Below are 10,435 nucleotides of genomic sequence, written 5' to 3' on the forward strand. Positions count from 1 at the left end.
CAGCTCTGACATGTCGGGGTAGTTGTGAATGAACTTCTGCACCACCAAATTCAGCACATGCGCCAAGCAAGGGATGTGCGTCAAATTGGCTAGTCCCAGAGCTGCAACGAGATTTCGCCCATTATCACACACCACCAGGCCGGGCTTGAGGCTCACCGGCAGCAACCACTCGTCGGTCTGTTGTTCTATACCCCGCCACAACTCCTGTGCGGTGTGGGGCCTGTCCCCCAAACATATGAGTTTCAGAATGGCCTGCTGACGTTTACCCCGGGCTGTGCTGAAGTTGGTGGTGAAGGTGTGTGGCTGACTGGATGAGCAGGTGGAAGAAGAGGAGGAGGAAGCCGAGAAGGAGGAGGTGGCAACAGGAGGCAAAGAATGTTGCCCTGCGATCCTTGGCGGCGGAAGGACGTGCGCCAAACAGCTCTCCGCCTGGGGCCCAGCTGCCACTACATTTACCCAGTGTGCAGTTAGGGAGATATAGCGTCCCTGGCCGTGCTTACTGGTCCACGTATCTGTGGTTAGGTGGACCTTGCCACAGATGGCGTTGCGCAGTGCACACTTGATTTTATCGGATACTTGGTTGTGCAGGGAAGGCACGGCTCTCTTGGAGAAGTAGTGCCGGCTGGGAACAACATACTGTGGGACAGCAAGCGACATGAGCTGTTTGAAGCTGTCTGTGTCCACCAGCCTAAATGACAGCATTTCATAGGCCAGTAGTTTAGAAATGCTGGCATTCAGGGCCAGGGATCGAGGGTGGCTAGGTGGGAATTTACGCTTTCTATCAAATGTTTGTGAGATGGAGAGCTGAACGCTGGCGTGTGACATGGTTGAGACGCTTGGTGACGGAGGTGGTGGTGGTGGTGTTGGTGGTACATCCCCTGTTTGCTGGGCGGCAGGTGCCAACGTTCCTCCAGAGGCGGAGGAAGAGGCCGAGGCGGCAGCAGCAGAATAGGCCGAGGCGGCAGCAGCAGAAGAGGTAGCAGGGGGAGCCTGAGTGACTTCCTTGGTTTTAAGGTGTTTACTCCACTGCAGTTCATGCTTTGCATGCAGGTGCCTGGTCATGCAGGTTGTGCTCAGGTTCAGAACGTTAATGCCTCGCTTCAGGCTCTGATGGCACAGCGTGCAAACCACTCGGGTCTTGTCGTCAGCACATTGTTTGAAGAAGTGCCATGCCAGGGAACTCCTTGAAGCTGCCTTTGGGGTGCTCGGTCCCAGATGGCGGCGGTCAGTAGCAGGCGGAGTCTCTTGGCGGCGGGTGTTCTGCTTTTGCCCACTGCTCCCTCTTTTGCTACGCTGTTGGCTCGGTCTCACCACTGCCTCTTCCTCCGAACTGTGAAAGTCAGTGGCACGACCTTCATTCCATGTGGGGTCTAGGACCTCATCGTCCCCTGCATCGTCTTCCACCCAGTCTTGATCCCTGACCTCCTGTTCAGTCTGCACACTGCAGAAAGACGCAGCAGTTGGCACCTGTGTTTCGTCATCATCAGAGACATGCTGAGGTGGTATTCCCATGTCCTCATCATCAGGAAACATAAGTGGTTGTGCGTCAGTGCATTCTATGTCTTTCACCGCTGGGGAAGGGCTAGGTGGATGCCCTTGGGAAACCCTGCCAGCGGAGTCTTCAAACAGCATAAGAGACTGCTGCATAACTTGAGGCTGAGACAGTTTCCCTGGTATGCATGGGGGTGATGTGACAGACTGATGGGGTTGGTTTTCAGGCGCCATCTGTGCGCTTTCTGCAGAAGACTGGGTGGGAGATAATGTGAACGTGCTGGATCCACTGTCGGCCACCCAATTGACTAATGCCTGTACCTGCTCAGGCCTTACCATCCTTAGAACGGCATTGGGCCCCACCATATATCGCTGTAAATTCTGGCGGCTACTGGGACCTGAGGTAGTTGGTACACTAGGACGTGTGGATGTGGCAGAACGGCCACGTCCTCTCCCAGCACCAGAGGGTCCACTAACACCACCACGACCATGTCCACGTCCGCGTCCCTTACTAGATGTTTTTCTCATTGTTATGGTTCACCACAACAACAAATATATTATTTGGCCCAATGTATTGTATTCAAATTCAGCGGGATATAAATTTGAGGCCTAGTATTTAGGCGCTGGGTGACCGGTATGGATTTAGTGACAGAATTAGACTTGGAAATGCACAGAAGCGTGTGTGTGAAGTTATTCTGAATGACCCTATGTGCACCTTCAATATGATCTACCCTTTTAGGGATAGATTTCAAATAGCTCTGATATAGCAGAAACGACTAAATTATGAAATTGCTAAATTGGGAATTGTATTTCAACCCAGAACAAAAAATGTGCTTTGACGGACACTAAATAACTTTCCCAGCCACAACAGGACAGCGGTAACGAGAGATTTAGCGGGATATAAATTTGAGGCCTAGTATTTAGGCGCTGGGTGACAGGTATGGGTTTAGTGACAGAATTAGATTTGGAAATGCACAGTAGCGGGTGTGTGAAGTTATTCTGAATGACCCTATGTGCACCTTGAATATTATATACCCTTTTAGGGATAGATTTCAAATAGCTCTGATATAGCAGAAACCACTAAATTATGAAATTGCTAAATTGGGAATTGTATTTCAACCCAGAACAAGAAATGTGCTTGAACGGACACTAAATAACTCGCCCAGCTACAGCACTAGGGACAGATTTAGCGGGATATAAATTTGAGGCCTAGTATTTAGGCGCTGGGTGACAGGTATGGGTTTAGTGCCAGAATTAGACTTGGAAATACACAGTAGCGGGTGTGTGTGAAGTTATTCTGAATGACCCAATGTGCACCTTGAATATTATATACCCTTTTAGGGATAGATTTCAAATAGCTCTGATATAGCAGAAACCACTAAATTATGAAATTGCTAAATTGGGAATTGTATTTCAACCCAGAACAAGAAATGTGCTTGAACGGACACTAAATAACTCGCCCAGCTACAGCACTAAGGACAGATTTAGCGGGATATAAATTTGAGGCCTAGTATTTAGGCGCTGGGTGACAGGTATGGGTTTAGTGCCAGAATTAGACTTGGAAATACACAGTAGCGGGTGTGTGTGAAGTTATTCTGAATGACCCAATGTGCACCTTGAATATTATATACCCTTTTAGGGATCGATTTCAAATAGCTCTGATATAGCAGAAACCACTAAATTATGAAATTGCTAAATTGGGAATTGTATTTCAACCCAGAACAAGAAATGTGCTTGAACGGACACTAAATAACTCGCCCAGCTACAGCACTAAGGACAGATTTAGCGGGATATAAATTTGAGGCCTAGTATTTAGGCGCTGGGTGACAGGTATGGGTTTAGTGCCAGAATTAGACTTGGAAATACACAGTAGCGGGTGTGTGTGAAGTTATTCTGAATGACCCAATGTGCACCTTGAATATTATATACCCTTTTAGGGATAGATTTCAAATAGCTCTGATATAGCAGAAACCACTAAATTATGAAATTGCTAAATTGGGAATTGTATTTCAACCCAGAACAAGAAATGTGCTTGAACGGACACTAAATAACTCGCCCAGCTACAGCACTAGGGACAGATTTAGCGGGATATAAATTTGAGGCCTAGTATTTAGGCGCTGGGTGACAGGTATGGGTTTAGTGCCAGAATTAGACTTGGAAATACACAGTAGCGGGTGTGTGTGAAGTTATTCTGAATGACCCAATGTGCACCTTGAATATTATATACCCTTTTAGGGATAGATTTCAAATAGCTCTGATATAGCAGAAACCACTAAATTATGAAATTGCTAAATTGGGAATTGTATTTCAACCAAGAACAAGAAATGTGCTTGAACGGACACTAAATAACTCGCCCAGCTACAGCACTAAGGACAGATTTAGCGGGATATAAATTTGAGGCCTAGTATTTAGGCGCTGGGTGACAGGTATGGGTTTAGTGCCAGAATTAGACTTGGAAATACACAGTAGCGGGTATGTGTGAAGTTATTCTGAATGACCCAATGTGCACCTTGAATATTATATACCCTTTTAGGGATAGATTTCAAATAGCTCTGATATAGCAGAAACCACTAAATTATGAAATTGCTAAATTGGGAATTGTATTTCAACCCAGAACAAGAAATGTGCTTGAACGGACACTAAATAACTCGCCCAGCTACAGCACTAGGGACAGATTTAGCTGGATATAAATTTGAGGCCTAGTATTTAGGCGCTGGGTGACAGGTATGGGTTTAGTGCCAGAATTAGACTTGGAAATACACAGTAGCGGGTGTGTGTGAAGTTATTCTGAATGACCCAATGTGCACCTTGAATATTATATACCCTTTTAGGGATAGATTTCAAATAGCTCTGATATAGCAGAAACCACTAAATTATGAAATTGCTAAATTGGGAATTGTATTTCAACCCAGAACAAGAAATGTGCTTGAACGGACACTAAATAACTCGCCCAGCTACAGCACTAGGGACAGATTTAGCGGGATATAAATTTGAGGCCTAGTATTTAGGCGCTGGGTGACAGGTATGGGTTTAGTGCCAGAATTAGACTTGGAAATACACAGTAGCGGGTGTGTGTGAAGTTATTCTGAATGACCCAATGTGCACCTTGAATATTATATACCCTTTTAGGGATAGATTTCAAATAGCTCTGATATAGCAGAAACCACTAAATTATGAAATTGCTAAATTGGGAATTGTATTTCAACCCAGAACAAGAAATGTGCTTGAACGGACACTAAATAACTCGCCCAGCTACAGCACTAAGGACAGATTTAGCGGGATATAAATTTGAGGCCTAGTATTTAGGCGCTGGGTGACAGGTATGGGTTTAGTGCCAGAATTAGACTTGGAAATACACAGTAGCGGGTGTGTGTGAAGTTATTCTGAATGACCCAATGTGCACCTTGAATATTATATACCCTTTTAGGGATAGATTTCAAATAGCTCTGATATAGCAGAAACCACTAAATTATGAAATTGCTAAATTGGGAATTGTATTTCAACCCAGAACAAGAAATGTGCTTGAACGGACACTAAATAACTCGCCCAGCTACAGCACTAGGGACAGATTTAGCGGGATATAAATTTGAGGCCTAGTATTTAGGCGCTGGGTGACAGGTATGGGTTTAGTGCCAGAGTTAGACTTGGAAATACACAGTAGCGGGTGTGTGTGAAGTTATTCTGAATGACCCAATGTGCACCTTGAATATTATATACCCTTTTAGGGATAGATTTCAAATAGCTCTGATATAGCAGAAACCACTAAATTATGAAATTGCTAAATTGGGAATTGTATTTCAACCCAGAACAAGAAATGTGCTTGAACGGACACTAAATAACTCGCCCAGCTACAGCACTAGGGACAGATTTAGCTGGATATAAATTTGAGGCCTAGTATTTAGGCGCTGGGTGACAGGTATGGGTTTAGTGCCAGAATTAGACTTGGAAATACACAGTAGCGGGTGTGTGTGAAGTTATTCTGAATGACCCAATGTGCACCTTGAATATTATATACCCTTTTAGGGATAGATTTCAAATAGCTCTGATATAGCAGAAACCACTAAATTATGAAATTGCTAAATTGGGAATTGTATTTCAACCCAGAACAAGAAATGTGCTTGAACGGACACTAAATAACTCGCCCAGCTACAGCACTAAGGACAGATTTAGCGGGATATAAATTTGAGGCCTAGTATTTAGGCGCTGGGTGACCGGTATGGATTTAGTGACAGAATTAGACTGGGATATGGCCAAAAAATAAACAGACTATTGCTGGTTAAATGCACTTGGTGTGACAGCTTCACCCTGATGTAGGCTTTAGCCAAAAAACAACCACACCATTGAGGGTTAAATGCACTTGGTGACAGGCGCAGCTTGCCCCTGATTTAGTATATGGCCAAAAAATGAACAGACTATTGCTGGTTAAATGCACTTGGTGTGACAGCTTCACCCTGATGTAGGCTTTAGCCAAAAAACAACCACACCATTGAGGGTTAAATGCACTTGGTGACAGGCGCAGCTTGCCCCTGATTTTGTATATGGCCAAAAAATGAACAGACTATTGCTGGTTAAATGCACTTGGTGTGACAGCTTCACCCTGATGTAGGCTTTAGCCAAAAAACAACCACACCATTGAGGGTTAAATGCACTTGGTCGCAGCTTGTGCTGGCGCACCACAAGACACAAAATGGCCGCCGATCACCCCAGAAAAATGTGACTGACAAACGGTCTGGGCAGCCTAAAAACAGTGAGCAATTGAGGATCAGCAGCTCAATGATCCACAGCTGCAGATCGATCAGTTAATCAAGTCCTTTGGAGGAGTTAATCTGCCTAATCTCGCCCTACTGTCGCAGCCGCAACCTCTCCCTACGCTAATCAGAGCAGAGTGACGGGCGGCGCTATGTGACTCCAGCTTAAATAGAGGCTGGGTCACATGGTGCTCTGGCCAATCACAGCCATGCCAATAGTAGGCATGGCTGTGATGGCCTCTTGGGGCAAGTAGTATGACGCTTGTTGATTGGCTGCTTTGCAGCCTTTCAAAAAGCGCCAAGAAAGCGTCACAAAAGCGCGAAGAAAGCGACGAACACCGAACCCGAACCCGGACTTTTACGAAAATGTCCGGGTTCGGGTCCGTGTCACGGACACCCCAAAATTCGGTACGAACCCGAACTATACAGTTCGAGTTCGCTCATCCCTAATGGTCACAGCAGGACAGCAGGGTTTAGATTAATTCTTAAAAGTAAAAATCATTAATGCTTATGAAAATGTGTAGATATCTGAGTCTCAATTCCTTCTAAGATTTGCGTCCCCACCTATCCCTTGGTTGAAATTGATGGACTTTTTTCAACTGTATTATCTATGTAACTATATCAGTGGCCTATCTAACAGATGGATCATCAATATGACACCCCACACTCCCACGGATCAGCTGTTCTGCGGTAGCTGAAATGCTGACTTCATTCAGTGGGGCAGTGCTGCATTTACAGTTCCATCCTCCACTATATACAATGGACTGAGCTGTAGTTCCAGCAACAAAGCTACTGCGGAACAGCTGATATGTGGGGATGTGTGATGTCAGACCCCTGCCAATCAGATATTGATTGCCTATCCTGAAGATAGGTCATCAATTATCAGTATAAAATAGCTGGAAAACACCTTTAATGTTGGATATTTTATCAAGAGAATGGCAATTATTACTGGTCACTGAGGACATTTAACTCAGCTATATAAGTACATTACTGTTCAGCAAGTAAACAGCTAGAAAATATGCCAGTCACCACATTTCAATGTAGTCACTATAATCGGAGCATTAAAAGACATGGGGCCAGATTTATCATGACTCTGACAGCTCACTCCACTTTCACATATGGCTAAAGTCAGTTTTAGCCAAGTCAGATTTATGATCGGCCCTTTAAGACTGTAATAAATGTGGTTTGACGGTAGCAGTTTATCCGTCAGTAAGCAGCTTTACAAAAGTCGCACATCTTTGCGAAAAAGTTGCACGTTTTATGAAAAAGTCGCATGTTCTATTAAAAAGTCCCATAAGATAAGCATGGTCCTCACTGGAGTGAAATTGCGACTTTTTTGCGACTTTTTAAATAGTCCCAATAGTAAATCTGTCTAGAGATTCACTTACATAAGAAAACACGCCCATTTTCAGAAAACTGGCGAGCATAGTGCAGAGCAGAAAAAAGTCGCAAATTTGTGCGCAGTTTTAGCGTTTGGGACTTTTTTGGGGGACTTTTTCACTCCATTATTCTGACCTGAGCTAATGATAAATCTGGCCCATAGTCTGTTTCTGGTTGATTCTTAAAGTGAAATATTTCTGCGTACTGAACACGAGAGCACTTGTAACTTACCGTTTCTTCAGTGGTAAACATAAAAAAATAAATCTAACTTGAATGCATTACTTTTAAAATATCCTTTCAGTATTGTGTCTTTTGGTTGAGATAAAACAGAGAACATACAAGAAACACTACTGTAAAACAATACTTTAGGACTGTATATTCCATGTGTTGTATAAATCACCTTAATGCTTCTTTCACACTGTTCTTTTGTAGCTTTTTTAGTTTGAAATAGAAACTGCATTAATTTCATGGCTTTTTTAAACTTTTTTTTTAAAACAATTTCATCTTTATGCCACAAAATATGCTGTGTATGAGACTACCCTTGAAGTAATTTATACACTTACCCTTCCACTATTTCAAAAGGAGGCAACTCTTCCAGTTCTTTCTTCTCGGAATTCTCTTCTCCTGGCACCTCTGAACTTTCTGGTGGATCCTTGGGTACCTCATTATTGTTATTAGACTGAGATTTGTTATTTCTCTGGGCCATGGTGAGATGAATGGATTTATAAATTAACAGAACAGATAAACAATAGGCAGTTTCATAGGAGATGCACTACGGGAAGAAGAAATGGAAAGGATTGCTGTAAGGAGTCAGAGACCAGGGGATGGCTGACACAGCACTTGGGTGGAGAGCAGATTTATCTAGGTTCTAAATATGGCACCTAGGAGTGACAGTGACAGGGTGACCTCTCTGGAATGGACATCCCCCACTACTTGGCAGATATCCCTTTGCTGAAAGCAGACTGCAGTTAATGACCAAAAAGAAGGCAGATGAAAGCAACATCTTTATTTTTTAGCAGTAGTGGTTAAATTAACGAAGCCATGTACCGTATTAGTTTTTTTCTGCACATGAGCGACAAGTGTCTACAGCTTTGTAACATTTGTTAGCCCTCATTACCCTAAGACAAAATGATGGGCACAGATGGTCATGTTTCTAAATGCATGCTTAATATGGCTGAATTATCATTATAGCATATATAGTCATAATTTAAAACGTTTATGAAAATTATGGTAACAATCCAGTTTAGATAATCTAACTACATATTATGTAACACTAATACTATTGTAAGAATCAGGCCTCATGCACACGACCGTTGTTGTGTTTCGTTCCGCAAAATGGGGTTCCGTTGTTCCGTGATCCGTTTCCGTTTTTGTTTCCATGTGTCTGTATTTTTGGAGGATCACCAGACATAAAGGAAAGTAAAAGAAAGTCTAAGTCAAGTTTGCCATGCAAATGATAGGAAAAAAACGGAGGCGGATGACAATCTTGTGTGCCTCCGCATTTTTTTCTCTGACCCATTGACTTAAATGGGTCCGCAAACCGTTTTCCGTGAAAAAAATAGGAAAGGTTATATTTTTTTGACGGACTGGAACCATGGATCACGGACACGGATGACAAACGGTGCATTAGCCAAGTTTTCCACGGACCTATTGAAAGTCAATAGGTCCGCAGAAAATCACAAAAAACGGAACAACGGACATGGAATGAAACAATGGTCGTGTGCATGAGGCCTCAGTCTGTGAGATAACTCTGCATGGCTGCAAGCAATTTCAAATTCAGAATCTGTGCCCAGCAGGTATTATTATAATCAGATACAGTTGTGGCCATGTCCTATAATGGATACAGTTATGTGCTGTTCCCCTAAAATAACACATACTACGGTAGCTGTCATATGAATGGAAACTTCAAATGCAGCTGCACCAGTCATCATGAATAAACTGACAGCACAGTTCATACTCTGTGCTGTGTTAAGGTGCATTCACATGACCGTATATATTTTGCGGTCTGCAAAACGTGAATTCTTAAAAAATAAGGATGACCTGGATGCATCCAGGTTTTTTTTGTAGATCCATTGTAACAAGTGAAAGGCCAATTCATTGGCCTGGATTTGTGGGAGGGGCTGGCCTGCCTACATCAACGGCTTGCGCCCCTCCCACCTTGTACGTCGTTCAGCGTTCTGGTTGAGCACGTACCTGGAATCGATCCTGCAGGCGACGGTAAGGAACATTCGGGTCCGGTAAGCACGGTCGGCCCCTTGGTGAGTGGGGACCCCGTGCTCTGGACAGTGCATGACCGTAGGGCAGCTCTTCTCCCCCCCCCCTCTCGTGGTGCCGGTGAGTCCGCTGGCAGCTGGGGGCGGTGCACGCCGGGGAGCTCTCCGCTCCGGCAATGTGTCTGGAGGCCGCGCTGACTCCCCTCGCAGCAGTGCGCACGGCCGGCGGCGGGCCAGCCCCTTAGGCGAAGGGGGGGGGCTCCCCCGCACTGTGCGTTCTGCTTGGGAGCAGGGCGGCCTCCCACGTGGCACGCTCGTTGGTCTGGCGGGGGGCGGAGTCAGGATGTTTCGGGCCTCCCCCCGCCCGGCTTGTGTCAGGGGTTTGCGCTGGGTCCCCACGTGGTGGAGCGCCCAGCCAGCGGAGGGTCAGCCCCTTAGGCTATGGGGGTCCCCCGTTCTGGGCGCTCTGCCTGGGTGCAGTGCTGCCCCCCTCGTGGCACGCTTATTTCCCGGCGGGGGGCGGGGCTTTGATGTTTAGTGCCTCCCCCTGCCCGGCTCTATGTCAGGGGGTTTGCGCCGTGTCCCCATGTGGTAGGGTGCCCA

General features: G+C 45.1%; 1 protein-coding gene across 1 annotated transcript in view; it reads right to left on the reverse strand.

The window, feature by feature from the left end:
* The window catches only part of LOC122932445 (C->U-editing enzyme APOBEC-2-like), a 34,821-nt gene extending 26,361 nt beyond the window's left edge, over nt 1-8,460 (reverse strand). Inside the window, exon 1 of the mRNA XM_044286846.1 lies at nt 8,183-8,460. Coding sequence (XP_044142781.1) covers nt 8,183-8,325 — 143 coding nt within the window. The 5' untranslated portion in view covers nt 8,326-8,460. The remainder of the gene's footprint in view (nt 1-8,182) is intronic.
* Nucleotides 8,461-10,435: the final 1,975 nt, after the last annotated feature.

Source organism: Bufo gargarizans, chromosome 3 (genome assembly GCF_014858855.1).
Source record: "Bufo gargarizans isolate SCDJY-AF-19 chromosome 3, ASM1485885v1, whole genome shotgun sequence".
Lineage (NCBI taxonomy): Eukaryota > Metazoa > Chordata > Amphibia > Anura > Bufonidae > Bufo > Bufo gargarizans.